General features: G+C 45.1%; 1 protein-coding gene across 1 annotated transcript in view; it reads right to left on the bottom strand.

Annotated features, from left to right (window-relative positions):
• LOC139458454 (BOS complex subunit NOMO1-like) overlaps positions 1-25,890 on the bottom strand; it is a 43,834-nt gene extending 17,944 nt beyond the window's left edge. Inside the window, exons 1-23 of the mRNA XM_071239894.1 lie at positions 25,740-25,890; positions 24,767-24,902; positions 22,045-22,145; positions 21,811-21,917; positions 20,638-20,710; positions 19,776-19,853; positions 18,377-18,451; positions 16,082-16,213; positions 15,246-15,335; positions 14,698-14,754; positions 14,083-14,282; positions 12,589-12,766; positions 12,213-12,354; positions 11,059-11,126; positions 10,283-10,346; positions 8,543-8,679; positions 7,738-7,886; positions 7,048-7,146; positions 5,887-6,000; positions 4,905-4,987; positions 3,675-3,834; positions 2,846-2,972; positions 828-944 (exon numbers count right to left, since the gene is read on the bottom strand). Coding sequence (XP_071095995.1) covers positions 828-944; positions 2,846-2,972; positions 3,675-3,834; positions 4,905-4,987; positions 5,887-6,000; positions 7,048-7,146; positions 7,738-7,886; positions 8,543-8,679; positions 10,283-10,346; positions 11,059-11,126; positions 12,213-12,354; positions 12,589-12,766; positions 14,083-14,282; positions 14,698-14,754; positions 15,246-15,335; positions 16,082-16,213; positions 18,377-18,451; positions 19,776-19,853; positions 20,638-20,710; positions 21,811-21,917; positions 22,045-22,145; positions 24,767-24,902; positions 25,740-25,883 — 2,631 coding nt within the window. The 5' untranslated portion in view covers positions 25,884-25,890. The remainder of the gene's footprint in view (positions 1-827; positions 945-2,845; positions 2,973-3,674; positions 3,835-4,904; positions 4,988-5,886; positions 6,001-7,047; positions 7,147-7,737; positions 7,887-8,542; positions 8,680-10,282; positions 10,347-11,058; positions 11,127-12,212; positions 12,355-12,588; positions 12,767-14,082; positions 14,283-14,697; positions 14,755-15,245; positions 15,336-16,081; positions 16,214-18,376; positions 18,452-19,775; positions 19,854-20,637; positions 20,711-21,810; positions 21,918-22,044; positions 22,146-24,766; positions 24,903-25,739) is intronic.
• Positions 25,891-26,128: the final 238 nt, after the last annotated feature.

Here is a 26,128-nt window from a genome sequence, read left to right as displayed (position 1 = left end):
ACAACAGGAGAGACAAGAGAACAACAGGAGAGACAAGAGAACAACAGGAGAGACAAGAGAACAACAGGAGAGACAAGAGAACAACAGGAGAGACAAGAGAACAACAGGAGAGACAAGAGAACAACAGGAGAGACAAGAGAACAACAGGAGAGACAAGAGAACAACAGGAGAGACAAGAGAACAGGAGAGACAAGAGAACAGGAGAGACAAGAGAACAACAGGAGAGACAAGAGAACAGGAGAGACAAGAGAACAACAGGAGAGACAAGAGAACAACAGGAGAGACAAGAGAACAACAGGAGAGACAAGAGAACAACAGGAGAGACAAGAGAACAACAGGAGAGACAAGAGAACAACAGGAGAGACAAGAGAACAACAGGAGAGACAAGAGAACAACAGGAGAGACAAGAGAACAACAATCCACACAACAACACTACAAAATTTCATCATTTCTGAACAACCAACAAGGACATATTCGACCAACCACAAAAACACAACAAAAATGACATTCCATCAGTAAATGTTTCTCCTAAAGAAACTTGTACGTTTTGTTTGTTTGTTGTTTAACCTCGCTCTCAGCAATATTCCAGCTATATGACGTGGCCTGTAAATAATAAAGTCTGGACCAGACAATCCAGTGATTGATATCATGAGCATCGATCTACACAATTGGGATCGATGACATGCATCAACCAAGCAAGCGAGCCTGACCACCCATCCGTTAGTCGCCTCTTACGACAAGCATAGACGCCTTTTACGGCAAGCATGGGTTGCTGAAGACCTATTCTACCCAGATATGGGCAAGGTAACCTTGCACACAGTACTTACCAGAGCAGTGAAGGCGATGGTTCCATTGTCTCCGGTGACGTTGTTGCTGCGGTACTGGTTGCCGCCACTGAGAGACAACAGCACTGTTGACAGCGCCTGTTTGGCCTCGTCCACAACCTAGGGTCGTCAATGTGTTGTTAGTGACATTCTGAACATGTGACATACGTAATCTAGAAATACGATTAGGTACAGGCAGACCTTGGATCAATGAACGTGGGATTCAAACCAACAGGTGAGGTGAGGTGAAATGGGGTTTAACATCGCGTCCAAGATTATTTCACTTATATAGCGACGTGCATGTACGTGTGTGTGTTTGTGTGGCTGCTTGTACTAGTCCGGACTGCCGATTTATAGTGCTAGCTCACTGAGATACCATGCCGCAGTTTAACATGAATACCCCACTCAGACACAGTATACTGACTCCGAGCCGACCAGTCCTTGTTTTAGCCCCTTAATGCCGAGCGCCAGACAGGGTAACAACGAGTACCAGCTTTTAACATCTTTTAGTATGATGCGGCTGGTGATCGAACCCCGGACCTTCCGCTCTCCGGGCGGACGCTCTACCACAAGACCACTGAGGCGGTCGGATTCAAACCATCAACGAGCAGATCCTGGTATGGAATTCTGTTGCCTTCAACCTCTGTGCAATCTGTGACAGAAGAGTCTACTCATCTGAACATTTGTCATCATTTTCAGTGTGTTTTTTGTCTTACGGCACAGCCGGCAATATTCCTGGAATACCATATCCTCGTGTAAATAACGATTTGTTAGTTTGTTGTTTAACCATGCCCTACTGACCTCCGGGGATTGGTCCAGTAAATGCTGGTGACACTTCTCAAAAATCACATTATCTGGCTCTCTGATTCAGTTCAACAGTCAGATCAAGATACACCACATCAAAACTCCACACATCAAATTAAGGCGCACACACAAAAACACAACAAAAATGACATTCCATCAGTAAATGCTTCTCCTAAAGAAACTTGTATGTTTTGTTTGTTTGTTGTTTAACGCCGCACTCAGCAATATTCCAGCTATATGACAGCAGTCTCTAAATAATCGAGTCTGGACGAAATAATTCAGTGATTGACATCATGAGCATCGATCCACGCATTTGGGTGAGTGTGCATGGTTTTACACTCTTGTAGAAATATTCCAGAAATATCACGGCGGGGACACCAGAAATGGACTTCACACATTGTACCCATGTCGGAAATCGAACCCGGGTCTTCGGCGTGACGAGCGAACGCTTTAACCACAAGGCTACCCGACCGCCCCACACGCAATTGGGATAAGATGACATGCATCAATCAAGTCAGCGAGCCTGACCACCTGATCCTGTTAGTTGCCTCTTACGACAGCAAGCATGGGTTGCTGAAGACCTATTCTAACCCAAATCTTCAGGAGTCAATAATGAATTCTGTCGAGACACCCTATGCTATGGAGTCTCCCAGTATGACTAACAATCAACAGCTGGAGACCTATTCCAGCCTTGTTCCCATAACAAGGTGGGAGGGGTAATGGCTTAACGTTGCCTTCTAGATAATTGTACACATACGTGTGTGATTGTGTGTGGCTGCTTGTATTAGTCGGGACTAATGCCAATTTTATACCGCTAGCCCACTTAGATACCGCGACACATTTTAACATGAATACCCCACTCAGACACAGACTCAGAGCTGACCAGTCCTTGTTTTAGCACCTTAATGACGAACACCGGGCAGGGTAACAACAAGTACCATCTTTAAACATCTTTTGGTATAACAGGCTGGGGATCGAACCCCTGACCTTTCTGCTCTCCACGCAGACACTCTACCACTAGGCCACGGAGGCGGTCATTCCAAATACAAAGGGACTTACTGTGACCTGCACCTCCCCGAGTTTGAATGCCCTGAAGACAGGCCACGGAGGCAGTCATTGCAAACACAAAGGGACTTACCGTGACCTGCACCTCCTCGAGTTTGAATGCCCTGAAGACAGGCCACGGAGGCAGTCATTGCAAACACAAAGGGACTTACCGTGACCTGCACCTCCCCGAGTTTGAATGCCCTGAAGACAGCCTGCTGGCCCTTCTCCTTGGTGAGCATGTAGCCGGTCTTCTCCGCAGACACGTCATACATCACGTCGCTGTGTAGGGGGCCCACTCTGTAACATTTGTTTGTTTGTTGTTTTACGCCACACTCAGCAATATTCCAGCTATATGACGGCGGCCTGTAAATAATTGAGTCTGGACCAGACAATCCAGTGAATGATATCATGAGCATCGATCCACACAATTGGGTTCGATGACATGCATCAACCAAGTCAGCAAACCTGTCCATCTGATCCCATTAGTTGCCTCTTACGACAAGCATAGTGGCCTTTTACGGCAAGCATGGGTTGCTGAAGACCTGTTCTAACCCGGAATCTTCACGGGTCCGACTCTGTAACAGCATTACCATGTTTAGTCTCATAGAAGTTGCACAGAGACTGGTTACAGTCTCGCAGCAGGTCAGTGTTACTATGGTTACAGTCTCATAGAAGGCACGCAGTGTTACCATGGTTACAGTCTCGCAGCAGGTCACTGTTACTATGGTTACAGTCTCATAGAAGGCACACAGTGTTACCATGGTTACAGTCTCACAGCAGGTCAGTGTCACAAATATCACAGCCACATAGCAGCCTTTCTAATACCAGCCCAGCTGTCGTTAGTGACAGTGGCATGATATGCACATGTAGACACAAGCTGAATATTATTCCTGTTGTATGTGGTATTTATATTAAGTTATTGATTTAAGTAATTTCCATTTAAAACTTGACAGCATCAAGTCCTCTGTCCTTGTGAAATCATTAGTTGCGCCCACATACTTGAACTTCCCGGAGGCCTCTGTGTGGAGGACGATGGTGTCGATGGAGCCGTCCTGGGCGGTGACGGAAATCTTCACTCCTTCCAGTGCAGGCTTCACCTGCCCCAAGATAAACACTCCCCTCTTGCCCTCGAACACAGCCACCTCCCCGGGGCAGGAGTCTGGGAAACACCAGAGAAAAACATCATTTAGCGCTAAGATCTATGTTTAGTGTGAGGTGTTGCAGCACTAAGATCTATGTTTAGTGTGATGTGTTGTAGCACTAAGATCTATGTTTAGTGTGCGGTGTTGTAGCACTAAGATCTATGTTTAGTGTGCGGTGTTGCAGCACTAAGATCTATGTTTAGTGTGAGGTGTTGTAGCACTAAGATCTATGTTTAGTGTGCGGTCTTGCATCACTATGATCTATATTTAGTGTGATGTGTTGTAGCACTAAGATCTATGTTTAGTGTGCGGTCTTGCATCACTATGATCTATGTTTAGTGTGATGTGTTGTAGCACTAAGATCTATGTTTAGTGTGATGTGTTGCAGCATTAAGATCTATGTTTAGTGTGATGTGTTGTAGCATTAAGATCTATGTTTAGTGAGATGTGTTGCAGCATTAAGATCTATGTTTAGTGAGATGTATTGCAGCATTAAGATCTATGTTTAGTGAGATGTGTTGTAGTGCTAAGTTCTATGTTTAGTGAGATGTGTTGTAGTGCTAAGATCCATGTTTAGTGTGATGTGTTGTAGTGCTAAGTTCTATGTTTAGTGTGATGTGTTGCAGCATTAAGATCTATGTTTAGTGAGATGTGTTGCAGCATTAAGATCTATGTTTAGTGAGATGTGTTGCAGCATTAAGATCCATGTTTAGTGTGATGTGTTGCAGCATTAAGATCTATGTTTAGTGAGATGTGTTGCAGCATTAAGATCTATGTTTAGTGGGATGTGTTGCAGCACTAAGATCTATGTTTAGTGAGATGTGTTGCAGCATTAAGATCCATGTTTAGTGTGATGTGTTGCAGCACTAAGATCCATGTTTAGTGAGATGTGTTGCAGCATTAAGATCTATGTTTAGTGAGATGTGTTGCAGCATTAAGATCTATGTTTAGTGAGATGTGTTGCAGCACTAAGATCCATGTTTAGTGTGAGGTGTTGCAGCACTAAGATCCATGTTTAGTGAGATGTGTTGCAGCACTTAGATCTATGTTTAGAGTGATGTGTTTTCCACATGGCCACCAGTGTTACCTCCAATGATGGTTGTGTCAACAGCGGGAGGGTAGAACAGCAGCTCGGCAGATTTCACTGTGTACATCAGCTTCTCCCCGGTCCTGTGGCAAGAAGAGGAGGGACACTAATTGTAGTCTCTTAATACTGGCAAACAACACAGCATTCATATGTGTGTGTGTGTGTGTGTGTGTGTGTGTGTGTGTGTGTGTGTGTGTGTGTGTGTGTGTGTGTGTGTGTGTGTGTGTGTGTGTGTGTGTGTGTGTGTGTGTGTGTGTGTGTGTGTGTGTGTGTGTGTGAGTGCATGTGTGTGTGCGTGTGTGTCTGTGCGTGCGTGCGTGCGTGCGTGCGTGCGTGCGTGCGTGCGTGTGTGTGCGTTGTGTTGTGTGCATGTGTGCGTGTGTGTGTGCGTGGTGATGCAGCCATAATATCATCAGAGGCATGTTATTGTAATTTGAAACCTCTTATTGAAAAATACTTGATTCTGATGTGAAGTAATTTTTCCACCAATTCAACTATTTCAAAACCAGATAACAAGTAAAAGGCATCACATTCCTCCTAATAAAACATACCTGTTCTACCAACCAGCAAGACTTATAAGGTCAGACTTTTATTAAACATGGTTTACAAATCCGCAGATGCCAAAAAAATGGAAATGTAAAAAAAATAATTAAAAAGTGGTGTTCTTTTTTATTCCGTTGACCAGAAATAAGCCTACTCATTCACTGTCACTATCAACATAAATTACTTCAACTACTATAATCAAAAATTGTTGAAATTTTATCTCAAAAACTTCAAAACAGAACAATGTATGACTAATCACATGAGGAAATAAAAAGGAAATTGAAATTGGAATTTAAAAAATATGTAATTCGACCTACCAACCTGAATTTTCAGGCGAAAATCTGTAAAAACTAAAACAAGATTGGCTTGTTTGTTTGTTGTTTACGCTGTCCTCAAACAAGAAAAAAGTCTGGCCTAAAGTCATGATCATAATCCTTACTTGGCCCAATGGGAGAACTTGTACACAAATGGTCCTTTAGCCGGCTGCTTGTTGTCCTTCGAGGCTTCTGGTTTGAGAGGACCGAGGACGGTCTGGGCATCGGACACAGAGGACCTGAGGACACACAAGTCAGTCAGTCTCTGTTCCCTGGGGTTCCATGAACAAGAAGGGAATAGACAGGTTGTTTGTTTGTTTGTTGTTTAACGCTGCACTCAGCAATATTCCAGCTATATGATGGCGGTCTGCAAATAATCGAGTCTGGACAAGACAATCCAGTGATTGATATCATGAGCATCGATCCACGCAATTGGGACCGAGAACATGCATCAACCAAGTCAGCGAGCCTGACCACCCCATCCCGTTAGTCGCCTTTTACGACAAGCATAGTCACCTTATACGGCAAGCATGGGTTGCTGAAGACCTATTCTACCCCGGAATCTTCACGGGTCTGGAATAGACATGAAAAACGGAATACGCAATATTCCAGTTATATGACAGCAGTCTGTACTGAATCAAGTCTGGACCAGACAATCCAGTGACGGACATCATGAGCATCGATCCAAGCAACTTGGGTGTTGATAAAATGCATCAACCAAGTCAGTGAGTCTAACCACCCTGTCTAGTTGCCTCTGATGGCAAGCATGGGTTGCTGAGGACCTATATTCTTACCCAGACTCACACAGGGACAGTGGCGTCACATATTTGATGCATGACAGGAGTTTAACCAACGTCGCGTCCAAGATTATTGTATTTATATAGCGACGTGTGTGTGTGGCTGCTTGTACTAGTCCGGACTGATGCCGATTTATAGTGCTAGCTCACCATGCCGCAGTTTAACATCAATACCCCACTCAGACACAGTATACTGACTCCGAGCCAACCAGTCCTTGTTTTAGCCCCTTAATACCGAGTGCCAGACAGGGTAACAACAAGTACCACCTTTGAACGTCTTTTGGTATGACGCGGTAGGGGATCGAACCCCGGACCTTCCGCTCTCCGGGAGTACGCTCTACCACTAGACCACGGAGGCGGTCGATGAGCAGGCTGGGTCAGTTCATGCCACTCTGTATAAATCCAGCCATATGACTGTCTGGGAAACAGCTGGGGATCATTATGGCGGAGAATATGCTGTGGCTCCGTCATGACATGATATCTACGTACGTGATGACAACTTTGATGTCGTCCACCTTGTCCTGTGTGCTGATGGAGCCATGGGTGAGATGCTGCACGGCCATCAACGTCACCATCAGAGGGTTCCACCTGGAACACACAACAAACGTCCATTGCATGCTCAACTTGGATTCTTCCTTCTAAGTAATGTTCTAACATACAGGAATAAATATGCAGGGATTTATCTAGGGTTCCAAAATAAGTCCTCTTGGCAGACAAATTGGGAAGAATCATTATTTCGCTGAGAACCCTGGCAGTACAGAACCCTGTTAGGACAAAACCCTGTTGGTCCAGAACCCTGGTAGTCCAGAACCTCTGTCAGTCCAGAACCTCTGTCAGTCCAGAACCTTGTCAGTCCAGAACCCTGTCAGTACAGAACACCCTGGTAGTCCAGAACCTTGTCGGTCCAAAACCCTGTCAGTTTAGAACCCTGTCAGTCCAGAATCCCTGTCAGTCCAGAACCCTGGTAGTCCAGAACCCTGTTACTTTAGAACCCTGTTTGTGCACAGCCCTGCTTTCCAGGCCTCTACCGTTAGCATGGTTAGGAGCAACTGTATACAAAACACATCTCCCCACAAAGAAGATGCAGTAATCCACATGATTTCTCTGGGAACAGTACAGTCCAGATTAAAAAGGTTGAAAGTTCACTGCAGTTCCATGGATGACAAGAGTTCTACTCACGTGTCATACGTGTAGACATCCTTCTCAAACTTGTGACAGGAATCTGGCGTGAGCCGGTACACACCAGGTTGAGCCAGACAGAACCGGTTTGTCCCCTTGTTCAACTGGAAGGATCCAACACTCCCAGACTTCTTCTCATGGGCAAAATTCTGAAACACCATTGAAGGTAAGTTGATTGTATGTCATTAGGAAAACTTTAAAATTACATGACCATGTTTTTCAATGACAACAACCATTCGCCTGTTTAACTGTTTTGTTATTTCCGTCGAACGGACATAGGTAAGCAGGTGAGCGGTGTTGTTGTTTTACATCACAGTCAGCCATATTACCATGAAGACATCATTGCAGAATTAAGACGTCAATGACCACTGTTATTTCATGGTGTTCCACACACATCCAGCCGTACTCACCAGTGTTATTCCATGGTGTTCTACACACCTCCAGCCGTACTCACCAGTGTTATTACATGGTGTTCTACACACCTCCAGCCGTACTCACCAGTGTTATTTCATGGTGTTCCACACACGTCAAGCCGTACTCACAAAGTGTTATTTCATGGTGTTCCACACACATCCAGCCGTACTGACCAGTGTTATTCGATGGTGTTCTACACACGTCCAGCCGTACTGACCAGTGTTATTCCATGGTGTTCTACACACGTCCAGCCGTACTCACCAGTGTTATTCCATGGTGTTCTACACATCAAGCCGTACTCACCAGTGTTATTCCATGGTGTTCTACACACGTCCAGCCGTACTCACCAGTGTTATTCCATGGTGTTCTACACACGTCCAGCCGTACTCACCAGTGTTATTTCATGTGAGATGCTGCACTTGAGGATGTATCCAGTCTGGACAAAGTCCACCCCGGTCAGATCCTGGTCTACCACCTCGATCTCCAGGGTCTTGTCCTTCCAGCACCAACTGTCCTGTAGCATCGTTACTGTACACCACAAAAAGATTATGTCAGTGAGGGGTGGGTCGGTGGAGGGAGGGAGGGTAGTGAGGGGTGGGTCGGTGGAGGGAGGGAGGGTAGTGAGGGGTGGGTTGGTGGAGGGAGGGCAGTGAGGGGTGGGTCTGTGTAGGGGGGGCAGTAAGGGGTGAGTCGAAGGGAGGGCAGTGAGGGGTGGGTCGGTGGAGGGAGGGCAGTGAGGGGTGGGTCGGTGGAGGGAGGGCAGTGAGGGGTGGGAGGGCAGTGAGGGATGGGTTGGTGGAGGGAGGGCAGTGAGGGGTGGGTCTGTGGAGGGAAGGCAGTGAGGAATGGGTCGGTGTAGGGGGGGCAGTAAGGGGTGAGTCGAAGGGAGGGCAGTGAGGGGTGGGTCGGTGGAGGGAGGGCAGTGAGGGGTGGGTCGGTGGAGGGAGGGCAGTGAGGGGTGGGAGGGCAGTGAGGGATGGGTTGGTGGAGGGAGGGCAGTGAGGGGTGGGTCGGTGGAGGGAGGGAGGGTAGTGAGGGGTGGGTCGGTGGAGTGAGGGGTGGGTCGGTGGAGGGAGGGCAGTGAGGGGTGGGTCGGTGGAGGGAGGGCAATGAGGGGTGGGTCGGTGGAGGGAGGGCAGTGAGGGGTGGGTCGGTGGAGGGAGGGCAATGAGGGGTGGGTCGGTGGAGGGAGGGCAGTGAGGGGTGGGTCGGTGGAGGGAGGGCAGTGAGGGGTGGGTCGGTGGAGGGAGGGCAGAGAGGGGTGGGTGGGTGGAGGGAGGGTAGTAAGGGGTGGGTGGAGGGAGGGAGGGTAGTGAGGGGTGGGTGGAGGGAGGGAGGGTAGTGAGGGGTGGGTCGGTGGAGGGAGGGCAGTGAGGGGTGGGTCGGTGGAGGGAGGGTAGTGAGGGGTGGGTGGAGGGAGGGCAGTGAGGGGTGGGTCGGTGGAGTGAGGGCAGTGAGGGGTGGGTCGGTGGAGGGAGGGCAGTGAGGGGTGGGTCGGTGGAGGGAGGGTAGTGAGGGGTGGGTGGAGGGAGGGCAGTGAGGGGTGGGTCGGTGGAGTGAGGGCAGTGAGGGGTGGGTCGGTGGAGGGAGGGCAGTGAGGGGTGGGTCGGTGGAGGGAGGGCAGTGAGGGGTGGGTCGGTGGGGGTTAATAGTCTTCACATGTCTGTTTACAATTCTACCATCCAAGTTCACTGACGCATAGATACAGTTGATAATAACATACACACAAGACCCATAGTGGGGTGAGATAGGTAGATAGGTGTGGCAGCGTTAGGTAGGTGTGGGATAGGTCACTTAGGGGTGTGTAGGGTAGGTCAGATAGGGATGGATCGGTGTGGCAGCGTTAGGTAGGTGTGGGGTAGGTCATTAAGGGCTGGTAGGGTAGGTCAGAGAGGGGTGGATCGGTGTGGGGTAGGGTAGGTAGGTGTGGGATAGGTCAGAGAAGTTGTGGGGTCGTCTGTCAGTGCAGACTTCCCCAGCACATCATGCAGACACATGTCTGCTTTTATAATTCTACCAAATCTGAACCTTGTCAAACAGCAAGGTTAACAAGTCCCATCACTGTTCACTGTAGCAGAGATCCAGTTAACGCTATCATGAACATAAGACCTGCAGTTACCCACAAACTTACCTTTGTATTTTCCAGGTAAAACGTTTTCAAAGGAGAATGTATTTCCCTTCGCTGATTCTTGAACCTGGAAGTAAGGTGACAAATACTGAGTGAGTGAGTGAGTGAGTATGGTTTTACGCCGCTTTTAGCAATATTCCAGCAATATCACGGCAGGGGACACCAGAAATGGGCTTCACACATTGTACCCATGTCTGGAATCGAACCCGGGTCTTCGGCGTGACGAGGGAATGCTTTAACCATTAGGCACCTGACCGCCCAGTGACAAATACTGACAAATACTGAGGAATGTGATAAGAACAGAGCAATAACATAATGAAAACAATCTGTTCTCTCATTGCTTGAGGCCAAAAGATTGGGTGCTCATGCACTACGCATTACAATCATGATCACTTTTATCAGTAGTAGTTTGTTTGTTTGTTTGTTTGTTTGTTTGTTTGGTAACGTTGCACTCAGCAATATTCCAGTTATATGCAGTCTGTAAATAATCGAGTCTTAACCAGACAATCCAGTGATTAATATCATGAGTATCGATCCACACAATTGGGATACGATGACATGCATCAACCAAGTCAGCGAGATTGACCACCTGATCCCATGTCGCCTCGTACGACAAGCATTGTTGCCTTTTATGACAAGCATGGGTTGCTGAAGACCTGTTCTACCCCGGATCTTCAGCAGTGGTAAGGGGACACCAACATAGTACTGTGACATGTTCCTCTTTCATCTCCATCATCATCATCATCATCATCATCATCATCATCATCATCATGTCTCACCTGCACCACCTGCTTGGAGTCGGCCCGACTGAGGGAGTCCAGAGACATGTCTATGTGGCCACACTTCTCTGTAACACATGGAGACACACATGGAGACACATGGAGACACATGGAGACACACATGGAGACACACATGAAGACACACATGGAGACACACATGGAGACACATGGAGACACACATGGAGACACATGGAGACACACATGGAGACACATGGAGACACACATGAAGACACACATGGAGACACACATGGAGACACATGGAGACACATGGAGACACACATGGAGACACATGGAGACACACATGGAGACACACATGGAGACACATGGAGACACATGGGGACACATGGAGACACATGGAGACACATGGAGACACACATGGAGACACACATGGAGACACATGGAGACACACATGGAGACACATGGAGAGACATGGAGACACATGGAGACACACATGGAGACACACATGCAGACACATGGAGACACATGAAGACACATGGAGATACACATGGAGACATGGAGACACACATGGAGACACATGGAGACACATGAAGACACATGGAGACACACACGGAGACACACATGGAGACACACATTGAGACAAAAATAATGCTCTTCAGTATTTTTCAAAATTCCAAATCATCAAAAGGCACCAGTTCACCTCTAGATCTGTATAGCAAGTTTAATTAAGAAATTTTCAAAAGTTCTGGAGTTCTGTTCCAAAAACGAGCACTAGCCTTATTTTTAGTCCAACTTGTCATGAAAACATAAACACATTAATTAAAAAAATAAAAATAATCAAGAGGCACCAGTTCCCCACTAGACTGATACGTACAGAAAAACATCAACAAGAAATATTCAATGGTTTAGGACTTCTCCTCCAGGGCATTGTTCCACAAAGCGATCTTAGCGCTATGACCATCGTAAGCCAGTGTTAAAGTATGGGAGTTAAGATCACCTTAGCGCTAAGATGGCTCTGTGGAACGGGGCCCTGCACTGCCCTCATTCTCAGTAAAAGTCCAACTTGTCATAGAAAAAAACAAAAAAATAAGAATCTCAAATCATCAAAACGGAAAATGGACATGCTGATCGCTTATAAACAACGGGAGGATAAAAATCCCTGACGATGGTTATCTCCCCTTGGTGTGCTCACTCACCCATACATGTGACCGCTCCATGCACCTTGGCCCGGAACTGAGAGAAGCGGACGTCGGACACAGGCTTGCTCTTGATGATGACGACGCGTTCTGCCGGAGCCAGGGTCAGGCCAGCCTTCACCTCCTGCTCGCTCAGATGAACCTGTCGCCAGGTGAAATAATAATAGTGCCGCTTTCAAAATTATAGGACTTATACAACAAAGGACATTAATAAGGAACATCATCTGGAAATACTTAGGTCAATGGCAACAAACACATATGTGACCCCAAAAAACGAAATCCTTTACAACATTATCATCCAAGGCATAAATCTTGTTCAACAATCACACATTTATTTGGTTCCAAACAACAGCAAGTCACCTTACATGTTACTTACTTTGACGACATATTTGCCTGGTTTGACTCGGGCACAGAACTTGCCAGCAGAGTCTGTGGTGATGGACACTGCGTCAGACCCACGACCTTCTGGATAGTAGATGACCTTCCTCTGAACGGGGACCTGGTTGAGCCCCTCGGGGACACGGTCGATGACCACCTCGCCACACATGCTGAACCTAGACAGAATAGTCAGTAACGAGTGAGTTGTTTGTTTAATCCTGTAAATAAACAGGTCTGAACCAGACAATCCAGTCATTGTAATATGAGAAAGTGAGTGAGTTGGGTTTAACGCTGCTTTTAACATTATTCCAGTTATATCACGGCGTGTCAGCTTAATGTGGGAGGAAAGCCCGAAGTGATGCAGGTATCACACGTTTACCACTTCGATGAAACCCACGAGCACGGGTATGGTGCTGACAAACCTAGAAACATAATAGGGGCGAACCGGGATTCGAACCCACAATCATAGGTTTCTGGCGTGCCCAAGGGACGCAACTCTGCACAGTGAATCATGGCGCCTTAGACGACTGGGCCACCCGCGCCCCCGATTGATAACAGGAGCAACAATCCATGATGCAGAATTATGATGGTACGGTATCAACCAAGTCACTGAGTCTGACCATCCGATCCATTCAGTGCCTCCCAGAACCAGCACAGGTTGCTGGGGACCTAATCTAACCCGGAATCCCCACGGGGTGAGCGGGTTTTCACAGGGCATTTCAGCTGAAAAAAGATTTGGTTGCTTGTAGCTTAACACAACACTCAGCAATATTCCAGCTATATGATGTAAGCTTGTACGCAGACGGCGTGGAAGGATAGATGTAAATGATGCAGGTCCTAGATGTGTACCACAAACCTTGAATCACAACCATTGGATACTGGCATGTCTAAGGGAGGCAACTCCCTCAATTTGCAAAACAGCTGCAGGCATCAAGAGGCAGCCTTGTTTAAAAGAACTGCAGATATCAAGCATGTCAAGAGGCAGCCTTGTCTAAAACAACTGCAGGCATCAAGCATGTCAAGAGGCAGCCTTGTCTAAAACAACTGCAGGCATCAAGCATGTCAAGAGGCAGCCTTGTCTAAAACAACTGCAGGCATCAAGCATGTCAAGAGGCAGCCTTGTCTAAAACAACTGCAGGCATCAAGCATGTCAAGAGGCATCCTTGTCTAAAACAACTGCAGGCATCAAGAGGCAGCCTTGTTTAAAACACCTGCAGGCTTCAAGAGGCAGCCTTATCTAAAACAAATGCAGGCTTCAAGAGGCCGTCTTGTTGAAAATCGGATCAGAATTGTAGTGATAAAGTTTCAGCTCAACAGATTTTGTAGCTTCAGAGTCGATGACAACTAACCCCAGACGTACTGTCAACCGGAAGACGGACAACACTCGACGACATAAGCTCAGTTAAATTTCATTCAGGGGAGCTGATAGGGTAGCAGACAGATGTTCTCATGATAAACCATGGGAGCCAAACATGGAATTGAGAGGACGTACCCCGAGGCCACAATGTCAGGCAGCTGGGGAGTGTTGGGCGTGATCTTCACACTCAGCTCATCAAAGAAGATGTGGTCAGTCTCCACATTGAGAGTGTAGGTGCCGGTCTTCATGTTGTCCAGGTGATACAGGCCGTCAGAGGCAGTAGTCGTCTGCGCCTTGCCGTCCAAGGTCACCTTGGCCTTGCCAATACCCACACCCTGGAACAATCAGAATATTCTATCATCTTGAACAATTGGTTGGTTTGTTGTTTAACGCCACACTCAGCAATATTCCAGCTATATGACGGCGGTCTGTAAGTAATCGAGTCTGGACCAGACAATCCAGTGATTGACAACATGAACATCGATCCACGCAATTGGGATCGATGACATGCATCAACCATGTCAGCAGGTCTGACCACCCGATCCTGTTAGTCGCCTTTTACGACAAGCAAAGTCGCCTTTTACTGCAAGCATGGGTTGCTAAAGACCTATTCTACCCCGGATCTTCACAGGTCCATCTTGAACAAAGCTTCTGGGTTGAAGCAAGGGCTGACTGATGCCAAGAACTGAGGAAGCATGCCAAAATAAATTCTTGCTTCATCTGTTCTGGTCACTATGTAACTGTCCCTACCTTGGGTGCATCCAGTACTCGTCCGGACACCGAAAAGCCTGCCACCTGGAAACCCTTCTGTAACAGAACATCAGATGGAGTGAATGAATAAAGTTTTAAGCCACAGTAGCAACAACACACAGCTGATAACATACACTGCCACACGTATGAATCCAAGCTACGCAGCTAACATTGCCAATACAGTATATGTGTGCTTGTCGGTTAACGCTGCACTCCAGCTATAAATAATTGAGTCTGGGCTAGACAATCCAGTGAATGACATCATGAGCCTCGATCCACTCAATTGGGATACGATGACATGCATCAACCAAGTCAGCGAGCCTGACCACCCAATCCCGTTAGTCGCCTTTTACGGCAAGCATGAGTTGCTGAAGACCCATCTAATAACAAGAAGTATCATTTGTTTAACGTTTTTTGGTATGACGCGCAGGGGATGGAACCCCCAACCTTCCTCTCTCCAGCCAGACACTCGATCCACTAGACCAAGGAGGCAGTCTATATCCCTATTATATAAGGTAACCATGGTAACAGCTGTTAAGTTCACTCACCTCGAGTTTGATTGACTGATGGCCAACAACAAACTCCAGCTTGGCTGGCACCACGTCAAATGTGATGTGCTCGCCTTTATAGAAGGGCACCTGGCAACAAGAAGAATGTATACAATTAGGGCTGGGACGAGTCCAAATATACTACCTGGGTACCCACCCCTCTATTACCCAACCCTACCCGGGTACCCAGTGTAGGTCTCAGGAGATGTCTCAAAATGTCCGATTGGGAACATTTTTAGCATAGCCCTGGCAAAACGTATTTAGATACACGTATTAAACAATCTGGTCATTCATACACTGAAATTAAATTATTGCAACACAGCCTTCTAACAAGGGCAAAAGTGAGCGTGACTCACTAATACCCCTGACCCGCCTAGTGTGTCAGTAGTTTCAAATTAAATATGGATAGGGTTAGGGTTTGAAAAATTCATTAAAAAATGGAAAATTAATAAAAACAATTTCTTTCTTTTGCTTCACCCTTCCATACGACACAGATTATATGTACAAAGTTAGAGATGAATACACTGAATAGTTTAAGAGAAATCGCGCAGACAAAGTTTTTGGACGTGCGGACGGGGGGTATAATTAACCTGTTTTGAGTAGTATATAATAGCCATAATTGTTGATTACATGAATAAACAAGCCAAATACACCTTTTCGGGGGTTTTCACATAAACGTCAATTTTAACCCAAAATTCCAGGCACAGAACACACTAGTATTCACTGACTGTTCTGAAGTTGTACTGCTCCAGATTACTACACTGGTTTCATTGAAACTATGGACCAAGGGTCCGAGATCAAGCAGGACAACAAATGTGGTGTAATGGCCGACTCACGATGGTGTATTTGCCAGTGGGCAGAGAGGGGAAGCTGAAGGCACCGTTTGCTGCCGATATCACGTGACACAGGGGTGTTCCTATCGTGGATGTGAAGCCCTTCACAGGCTTGCTCTCACAGCCAGACACGTCCTACAACGAAACAACACATGTGTAGATTCCCACTTTGAACTTTGCCAATTAGCAGTTTTAACATAACTAACCAAATGAGTTGCTTGGTTGGTTTGTTGTTTAGCGCCGCACTCGGCAATATTCCAGCTATATGACGGCGGTCTGGAAATAATCGAGTCTGGACCAGACAATCCAGTGATTGTTATCAGGAGCATCGATCCACGCAATTGGGATCTATGCAGGCATCAAACCAAGTCAGAGAGCCTGACCACCCGATACCGTAAGTCGCCTTTTACGACAAGCATAGTCACCTTTTACGCCAAGCCTGGGTTGCTGAAGACCTATTCTACCCCAGAATCTTCACGGGTCACTAACCAAATGAGAGTTAAGGTACAGTGAAGTTACCGTATATTCCTGTGAATATACCACACTTGTGTATAATGTGCATGTTCGACTCATGGCTACAAGTTTCATCTCATCAAAATCAGATCTTAGTTCTTGCTACCGCCAAACGAAGATCTGAGGATCCCATTACAGGTCACGTCAGAATGATTTTTCGTGAACTTTGACTGACCAATAAAATGACTAACATGAAGTCTATATTTAACATCAGAAAGCAGCTTTCTGGAGCTATATGGAACTAGGTTCAAACTGGCGGCTTCCTTTTTAGACCATGCTTTGAAAAATATTTAAACCCTGTTCTCAATTCCAAATTTCAAAACTGAAAGACTGAAATCACGAAAGATTGGTTGGTTTGTTGTTTAACGCCGCACTCAGCAATATTCAAGCTATATGACGGCAGTAAATAATCGAGTCTGACCACCCGATCCTGTTGGTTGCCTTTTACGACAAGCATAGTCGCCTTTTACGGCAAGCATGGGTTGCTTAAGACCTATTCTACCCCGGATCTTCACGGGTCGAAATCACGAAAGAACTTTCTAGGATGTCTAAAAGATGACTAAGATTGTATAGCAGTACATCCCATAGCCTATGCAAAGTCTCTTCCATTAAAATGTTTATCCCGTTGAAAAAGACAATAATTTCAATCAGTGTGTTTTCAAGGCTGCATGATTAAAAAAACACATTCCGGATGTCTGGAAAGTGAAGCTCTGACTGGTTGGAAGAAAGGCCATTCTGACATGACCAATAATGGCATGTCTTGAGATCTTTGTCTAGCGGTAACAAGAACAAAGATCTGATTTTAATGAGATTGGTACAAATTTCAGGGAAAATTGCTCTTACTTATAAATTGCGTGGAGTTAAAAACTACATCGTATTGCTTCAGGTGAATCCGGGTACAATCTCATAAAGGATGTCCTCAGATCTTTGTTTAGAGGCAGCGAGAACTAAGATCTTATTTGAATGAGATTGTTCCTGGTATGGCTTTATCGGTTTGACTGAATGTCATTATACATACAAAATACAATGGGCCTTTCCATGTGACAAATCACAGCATTCAGCTAAGTGGAACATTGCGTATTGTAGTGAGTGAGTGAGTTTACGCCGCTTTTAGCAATATTCCAGCAATATCACGGCGGGGAACACCAGAAATGGACTTCACACATTGTACCCATGTGGGGATTCGAACCCGGGTTTTCGGCGTTTTCGGCGTGACGGCTACCCGACCACCCCTTCCCGTATGCGGTTCCCAGAAGTTTACCATAACCCTTCAAAAATGGTTGTCATTCAGAAAATCAACACATTAGAATGAATCATCGAACCCAAAAATTACATTCACTGGATCTAAAGTATTACTAAACTGAAATTTGAATGTTTCGAAGAATAAGTTAACACGAATAAATCACAACAACAAGTACAAATAGTAATCAGGATTTACCACTCAAAAGAAGAGTGAGTGAGTGAGTGAGCTTTTTGCAATATTCCAGCAATATCTCGGCTGGGGACACCACAATTGGGCTACCCGACCGCCCCTGTGTATTGTAGCACATAGGGATTGACAGGCCTTCAATACACCAGTCAGAGCCGTATTTAACCGGTCAATATACACTTATATACAATATAGGTATACACGATGTACTTGACACTCCGAAATACGGGTTATCTGCCTTTGTGAATGAATGCTGCCAGTCCTTCAGAACCCACACAGTTCACTCGAAAGGGAATATTCATATCTGCACAGGTATTCTCTAATTGTTAACAAAAATAACACCATTCACATCTCACCTGTTTTTTAACTTTATCGGAGAAGAGTACGAAGTTCACCCCTCTAATCGGATCCCCTTCACTTGACACGGAACCCTGGAAATCAAAGACAGTTCCCACTATAAAATATTGAGTGAGTTGGGTTTCACTCTGCCAGAATGAAACCTGGACTTCGACATGAAGAGCGAACCATCCATTAGGCCACCTTTCAAACAATGGTGAGTGAGTGACAATGGTCATACGTCGCTGTTAGCAATATTTCATCTCGGGACATCGGAAATGGGCTTCATACATTGTACCCATGTGGCGAATTGAACCAGCGCCATCATTATTGTTTGTGGTTATTATAATGGCAAGTCTCCGGAGTTATCTCCCTTGCCCGGCCTCTGTAACGTCCGCCATTAAACACAGAAGTTTGACAATCGTGTTCCTGGTGTGTAGGTATTGCATTGGGTGATAAGCAATGGTTCAACTGGCGCAGGGACTATGGCGTGACGAGCAAAAGCTTTAACCCCACCGTTCCTTTCAAATAACGGAGGGAGCTGATGTACAATTTGTGAAACAAGTGAAAAGACTATTGATCACTGCAGTAAGAACAGTTCAGGGCCCTGCTACACAAAGCTATCTTAGCTACGACTATTATTACTTCCATGTGATACTAACATAGACTTAGGAGACGTATTAAGATCGCTTTGTGAGACGGAGCCCAGGGCCTGCTTGCACAGAGCGATCTTAGGGCTAAGATGATCTTAACTCCCATACTTTAACATAGGCTTACAATAGTCTTAGCGCTAAGATCGTTTGTTCAAGTGGGTCCTGGTCAATACTCCGCAGGTGTTATTACTGTGACATAAGCAGCATTCATAAAAGTCACTGTCACTGTGACGCTCCATTTCAAGGCAGCTGCAACCATGGTAACGAAAAGAATTGATGCCCAAGGTACAACAGTGATAGAGTGAGTGAGTGAGTGAGTTTGGTTTAACGCCGTGTTTGGGAGTATTCCAGTTATATCGCGGCGTGTCTGCTTAATGTGGAAGGAAAGCCCGAAGTGATGCAGGTCTCAGACATTTACCACTTCGATGAAACCCACGAGCACGGATATGGTGCTGACAAACCTAGAAACATAATTGGGGCGAACCGGGATTCGAACCCACAAGTATAGGTTTCTGGCGTGCCCAAGGGACGCAACTCTGCACAGCGAATCGCGGCAGCTTAGACGACTGGGCCACCCGTGCCCCCCAACAGTGATAGAAACTAGCTGTTTCAGTCTACTAGTTCTTATAATGATAACATATAGCAAAACCCTTTAAAAAAACATTTTTCTACCAGTCCTTGTGAAACCTTAACTATTGGGCAGTTTGGCAAGGACAAAAGGACTAGTGCTAAAGCTGTAAAAGTGACCTGGTACAGGTGTACTCACCGTGACATCATACCCAGCAATCACAAGGCTGCTTCCTGTGTTGGCGTTGTCACTGGCAACGGTCACCTTCGTCTCACCCTGTAACCATAGCAACAGAATTAGGTACACCAGCATCATATATGACATACTCGAGCACACATGTAAATTTATGAAACATCTAAAACACCAAGTCATCAATTTAACACCGAGGCATGCTAATGGATAACACAAACCAGGGGTTGACAGCATGAACACAAACCTAGAATTTTCGAGGTGTCAGTTTCCATTAAGCTGTGTTGGAATTCAGTTAGATCATTTCAGACCTATTCTTAAACATTGTTTACTCTTTTTGTTATCACATAAGTGCACTCACCATAAGAAAGACATAAATAGTTTCAATATTCATGGTAATTGCATTTATTTCAGGGTGAAAAACAACAGGTGGTGAGCTGAAATGGGTTTTTTATTGCACTTATATAGCGACGTGCATGTACGTGTGTGTGTGTGTGTGAGGCTGCTTGTACTAGTCCGGACTGATGCCGATGTATAGTGCTAACTCACTGAGATACCATGCCGCAGTTTATCATGAATACCCCACTCATACACAGTATACAGACTCCGAGCCGACCAGTCCTTGTTTTAGCCCCTTAATGCCGCGCGCCAGACAGGGTAACAACAAGTACCACCTTTAAATGTCTTTTGGTATGACGCGGTCGGGGATCGAACCCCGGACCTTCCGCTCTCCGGGCAAACGCTCTACCACTAGACCACGGAGGCGGTGACAAACAACAACAGTAGCTGGGAATCGGTAAAGCACTCAGTATCTGTGTACCCAGTGCTACGAATCCATTCTACATCCCTGGTCCTGTCGCGTGAGACGTACCTGCTGGAGGCGCCACGTTGGGTGCGTCGCCTTCACGACGTAGTCGCCAGGTAGGATGTGAGAGAAGCTGAAACTAAACACAGGAACGCCATTACATGAAAACTCTAAACATGCTTAACCTGACACTGTTGACTGAGTGAGTGAAGGAGTTCAGTCTTATGCTTGAGTGAGTGAGTTGGGTTTAACGTCGCTTTTAACAGTATTACAGTTATATCACGGTGTGTCAGCTTAATGTGGGAGGAAAGCCCGAAGTGATGCAGGTCTCAGATGTTTACCACTTCGGTGAAACCCACGAGCACGGGTATGGTGCTGACAAACCTAGAAACATAATCGAGGTGAACCGGGATTCGAACCCACAATCATAGGTTTCTGGCGTGCCCAAGGGACGCAACTCTGCACAGCATATTCAGTCTTATGCTGCTTGGAGAAGGGTTTCAGATGCATAACAGCGTGTCACCTGGCATGTACAACAATGATTTTACGACTGATTTTAAAGCCCCACACCGAAGACCCAGGTTCGATTCCTGACATGGGTACAATGTGTGAAGCCCATTTCTGGTGTCCCCCGCTGTGATATTGCTAAAAGCGGTGTAAAACCATACTCACTCACTCACTGATTTTAAGAAAAAAATATCTTGGGTCGAATTTCCTGTGATCATGCACACAAATTTCAACTTCAAAAATCCACAGACTTTTGAAAGAATATGTTGGAAATGCACCTTTCAGAACTACTCTTACCATGGTTACTTGATTCACCCATCAGGGGTTATGTACAGTTTTGTTTGTTTACATGGTTTAGTTGTTGTTTAACACCGCACTCAGCAATAGTCCAGTTATGACGGCAACCTGTAAATATTTGAGTCTGGGCCTGACAATCCTGTGATTGACATCATGAGCATCGATTCACGATATTGGAATATGATGACCTGCATCAACCAAGTCAGCGAGTCTGACCACCCGATCCCGTCAGTCGCCTCTTATGACACGCAGAGTCATCTTTCACAGCAAGCATGGGTTGCCGAAGACCTATTCTAACCCGCCTCTGTTATGTAAAGGTACACACATACCAAGGCTTTTATAATAAATATGACTTGTGAGTCAACAAACGAACTTTTCAAAATGGCTCCAACATGGACTTCAACAAAGCAGTTTCATCCTGTGACATTTGCCTACCTTCCATCCGTTGCCGTGGTAACTGTCTGCAGCACCTCATCTGTCCCAGCAGGTGTAACTGTGACCTTGACCCCTGACGGACCATCAGTCTCCCCTTTGCTGATCACCTATAACACAATAAGTTTCAAAATAATTACAGGAAGTGTGTGAGTATTTCTGAGGAAGATTGTACGGTGTTACCCGGACGTCCGAGCGAGCTACAAAGAATGAGAAGGGACATAACTTGATACGAACCTTTCCATTGATGGAGAAGCCTGTGAACTTAAAGTTGATGTCCTCCCCAAGACTGCACTTGTCTGTGGCGCCGTCCACTTGGAGTTCCACACTTTCAGGCTCTGCAGACAAACATACAGTGGGCATAACTAACCATGAAAACACCCATATGACCCCAATTTCAAACGTTAAAGATCTTGGGGGTTCCTCGATCAAATACCATAGCAGTTAATATCATAAGACTTCATGACTGCACCTTAATTTCAAACACTGTGAACGCCAATTTCTTGCACTTGATTTACAAAAGTGGGTTCCAGGGGACCATGGGGGACCCCAAATAAATATTTTTAATTTTAAAGGTCCCATTCTCATTAACATCATATATTAGTTCTCGCTACCGCTAACATGGCTAAACAAAGATCTGAGGACATCCCATTACGGGTCACGTCGGACCGACCAAGCGCGAACTTTGACCGACCAATGGAATGACCAGTCAGAAGGCAGCTTTCTCGTGCTTTACAGCACTAATTTCAAATTGGCAACTACGCTTCGAAACATATTTTGACAAATTCTCCATTACAAATTTGAAACCTGAACAAAAGAACATTCTGGAATGGCTAATAGATGGTCCAGATTGTATGGATTCAGTCGTTAAACCCGTAACTATCGTTCGGAGTTAAAGTTTTCGAGGCTGCATGATTAGAAATCACATTCGACTGTCACTTTCATAATCTGGTAAGCGATGCTCTGATTGGTCGGGTGAAAGATCGCTCTGACATGACCCCTAAAGGAATGTCCTCAGATCTTTGTTTAGTGGTAGCGAGAAGTGAGGTCTGATTTTAATGAGATTGTGGGTGAGGTGATATGGGGTTTAACGTCGCGTCCAAGATTATTGCACTTATATAGCGACCCGCATGTACGTGTGTGTTTGTGTGACTGCTTGTACTAGTCCGGACTGATGCCGATTCATAGTGCTAGCTCACTGAGATACCATGCCGCAGTTTAACATGAATACCCCACTCAGACACAGCATACTGACTCCGAGCCTACCAGTCCTTGTTTTAGCCCCTTAATGCCGAGCGCCAGACAGGTTAACAACAAGTACCATCTTTTAACGTCTTTTGGTATGACGCGGTCGGGGATCGAACTCCGTACCTTCAGCTCTCCCGGCGGACACTCTACCACTAGACCGCGAAGGCGGTCTAATGAGATTGTAAAGGTTCTTGCAGGCAATATGAGAGTCCTGTACAATAATCGAATGACGTAGTGTATGGTACGTTTAGATAATTACTTCAGAGTCTGGAATGAATCAGTGATCATGTGGACAGTGGTCATGATTGATGGGTGAAATAACAGACACCCATTACTGCTCTTGATGCGTTGTAGGTACAATGAATATTAGTGTGCGTCCCAAAATTTTATTTCCGTCCATTCTCTACGTTTGGTATTTGAATGCACATTTGTGCGCCGCGTAAAACTCTGCACTAGGTTACATGTTGACAGTGGTGACAACTTTGTCGCACTTTAATCTGATCCTGGCATGACTAAGGGTAACAACTCTTGCACAGCAAATTGGGACACCAACTGGAATGTTATATGATTCGCACTCCAACACTCAGTTCGCTATAAAGTTATCGTGACACATCATGATTTAAAATGTTTAAGATATCCTCTATTTTATTGTTTTGCATGAGACAAGGGGATTCCACAAACTATATACAATAACTATTGGCGGAAAGTTAAACATGTTATAAGGGAACAGTTATCTAACAATTATGTTTAAAGACCTACAAAGAGCCCTGTAAGTTCTGATTACGAGACCAACCCAACCTTTATATTTTAAGTATTATTGTATTCGACGTAATAAGCGCCCTGGGCACTCTCAAAATTAGAAATAGGGGGCTCTTATTACAATATCATTTTGGTGAAAAAAACAAAGTTAAAAGATAAATTTTGTGGTTTATGCTGACAGCCTGAAATGTTTATATACGACAGATATATCTTTCCAGAACTTATTTGCCCATAATTAAGGGTGCATAAAACGCACAAGTGCGCATTATACGCAAATAAATAAGTCTTGTGTACACTGATCAATCGGAAGGGGTGCTAATTGGGTTTGTTCACTTGCCAATATATTAGCAAATATCGCCGTGCCCGCTTATTACGTCGATAAGGCACTCACACTTTCTGACACAAACAAAAAGCAATAAGATGGGTGATACACCAAATGTGAGATCCGATACGTATCAATATCCCTTGCTCATAATTCAACATGTATCATGATACTTGCATGTTTTTCATAGACAGGATGGACAAATACCTGGCACATTGACGATTTACAGTTGGCAGTGTCAAGTAAGGCGCAATGGATGAAAATAATTACCTCTTCAAAACTCATTGTCACTAGAAAAATGTGTTTGGTGTAACATTATTCAAAGACTACATTTAAGGTCAGATTTGATACTTATTACCTGGTTTACGATTATGATTGATACATCTACTACAATGACTACCAATCAATATATATCAGTGCAACAAGTGAAAGTAAATGATGAGTCAGCAGCGTTAGAAATTGGCACTAGTCCTATAGTCCTTACCAAACTGCCCAATGGTAAAGGTATCATAAGGACTAGTAGAAATTTGCCATTTTTAAGGGTTTTGCTATATGTTATCATTAGGACTAGTGGACGAAAACTGTTAGTTTCTAACGCTGGTCAGTCGTAATTTTGGAAATTCCACTTACCAAAACTCCATCCCTTAGGCGGCTCCACCTTGAGGAGAAAGTCGCCCTTGTCATAGAGTGGGATGAGGTAGTAGCCCGTGTTGGGGGCGCAGTCTGTCTGATACTTCATACTGCCGTGTGGAGTGTACAGCTTTACCTGAAGAGGCATCATCAAATTATTGGACATTACCTATATTACCCTGATGTCATATTTCAAAATTCAATGTTCAATTCAGCATGTTCAGTTCAATACCACATTCTTTTTATATCACGATCATTGCCAATTATTTTCATAGACCATGTTTGAGCACAGGACATATTTGAAAAATTAATCTGGAAATGACCTAAAATATTAATCTCAAACCCTGGATTCTCACATTATGATGATGATGATGATGATTAGAGCACCTTGGCCTTTTCACTACTTCTAGGATAACCAGAGTGAAATATCACACACACACACACACACACACATACACACACATTGAAATTGAAGCCTTCAGTTGGAGTGAGGAAACACATCCAAGGAATAGCCTGATTGGTGATCAGCGCGTGGACATAAAACAAGTGAACGATAACCTGATAACAAAGTGTATCTGATAAGTTGGTTTCATTATTTTCATTATGTTTAAGGGGCGGTGGGGTAGCGGAGTGGTTAAAGCGTTCGCTCGTCACGCCGAAGACCCAGGTTCAATTCCTGACAATGTGTGAAGCCCATTTCTGGTGTCCCCGGCCGTGATATTAGTGGAATATTGCTAAAAGCTGCGTAAAACCATACTCACTCATTATGTTATAAAGAGTGCCAAAATAGACCGATCACTGATACTTAGATGATGATGATGGGAAATGGAATCTGGGAAATTATTAACAACGGTATGTAATGATATGGCTTCATTCATCGATATGCCTAAGGCTAGACCTGTATTCATTCCATTCAACATCATTCGTAATCACAGCCATCCATGACAAATCAACGTTATTAACCCAAATTTACCTCAACCAGAGAAAAATTGATATCAACGTCAGATTTGACGAATCCTCCACACCCGAGTACGCCATCAGCGAAAACATTTTTGTTTTCTGACAATAAACAAAATAAAATTAAACATAATTTCTGTGCACAACTTATCCACGCCATCCTGGTATACCGGAAGTGAGTCGCCGGTATCTGCTTTACGGTTGTCGTTAAACAAGGCATGCGAAAGTCTTTTTCAGTATTTATGACGAATCGGAGTAAACATATATATGTGTTGCTCAATCTCCATTCTAATGATAACACTTCGTCAATATATTTAATATCATAATGAAACCATAGCCAAGTAGCTTTTACGACACCCGTCGCATGGCCTAGAAGCCACATGGGCGTGGCATGTTGAGACCTGA

Source organism: Haliotis cracherodii, unplaced genomic scaffold (assembly GCF_022045235.1).
Source record: "Haliotis cracherodii isolate W230 unplaced genomic scaffold, xgHalCrac1.p SCAF_12, whole genome shotgun sequence".
NCBI classification, from domain to species: domain Eukaryota; kingdom Metazoa; phylum Mollusca; class Gastropoda; order Lepetellida; family Haliotidae; genus Haliotis; species Haliotis cracherodii.
Note: the sequence above shows the minus strand (reverse complement) of the source record. Positions and strands in the feature narration are given on the sequence as shown.